The following is a 981-nucleotide window of genomic DNA, read 5'->3' as shown; positions in this document are numbered from 1 at the left end:
GTAGTGACAGCTTGCCTTCCGCACTTGACGTCAAGGACAGCAGCCCATCTGCCACGGAGACGGTAGTGAGGGAGATGCTCAGCAAGAAGCACGCTGACTTCACTGGGCCGTATGCCAGCAGGGAACAGAGGGCAGCAGCACCATTTCTTCCAACGTCCTTCAAGCAAGCACTTACCCAGCTTCAAGATGTGGGTGGTTGTCGATGGCCAAGGCTCATTCGGTACGACATGTGCCCCTGTGGGTTCATTTACCGTGGGCCCGAGTATCGGGGGGCTGATCATTGCGGGGGCATGGTACCTGGCCCGCGGGCAGGCGAGTGGATTGCCTGTCCAGGGCCCAGCCATGGCACTGATGATTTTGCAGGGGATGTCAGTGAGGAGGAGGTGGAAGCGGATGAAGAGCCAGCCAGTGGGCGTGGCCGCCAGCATGCACGCGAGCTTGAGGAAGAGCTACCTGGTGGACGACGCAGCCGTGGCAGGGGCCGCACTGGGCGAGACGGGGGCCGGGGGTCCCGTGGGGCCGTTACTGCAAACACCCGTGGTGCAGGCGTTGCACGGCGGGGAAGGCGGGGGAGGAGCCCAGTGAATGCCGTCAGGGGTAATGCAGTGGGCCAGCCAGGAGTCATTGCAGGGGATGTCAGTGAGGAGGAGGTGGAAGCGGATGAAGAGCCAGCCAGTGGGCGTGGCCGCCAGCATGCACGCGAGCTTGAGGAAGAGCTACCTGGTGGACGACACAGCCGTGGCAGGGGCCGCACTGGGCGAGACGGGGGCCGGGGGTCCCGTGGGGCCGTTACTGCAAACACCCGTGGTGCAGGCGTTGCACGGCGGGGAAGGCGGGGGAGGAGCCCAGTGAATGCCGTCAGGGGTAATGCAGTGGGCCAGCCAGGAGTCATTGCAGGGGATGTCAGTGAGGAGGAGGTGGAAGCGGATGAAGAGCCAGCCAGTGGGCGTGGCCGCCAGCATGCACGCGAGCTTGAGGAAG

At 64.3% G+C, this 981-nt stretch overlaps 1 protein-coding gene across 1 annotated transcript in view; it reads left to right on the top strand.

Annotated features, from left to right (window-relative positions):
• Positions 1-981, top strand: part of VOLCADRAFT_104850 (uncharacterized protein) — a gene marked incomplete at its 5' end in the record, with an annotated part of 6,524 nt that overhangs the window by 1,330 nt on the left and 4,213 nt on the right. The window contains one exon of the mRNA XM_002950800.1: positions 36-775. Within this exon, the coding sequence (XP_002950846.1) occupies positions 36-775 (740 nt within the window). The remainder of the gene's footprint in view (positions 1-35; positions 776-981) is intronic.

This window comes from Volvox carteri, assembly GCF_000143455.1.
Source record: "Volvox carteri f. nagariensis unplaced genomic scaffold VOLCAscaffold_20, whole genome shotgun sequence".
Lineage (NCBI taxonomy): Eukaryota > Viridiplantae > Chlorophyta > Chlorophyceae > Chlamydomonadales > Volvocaceae > Volvox > Volvox carteri.
This window is presented reverse-complemented; position numbering and strand designations above follow the sequence as displayed.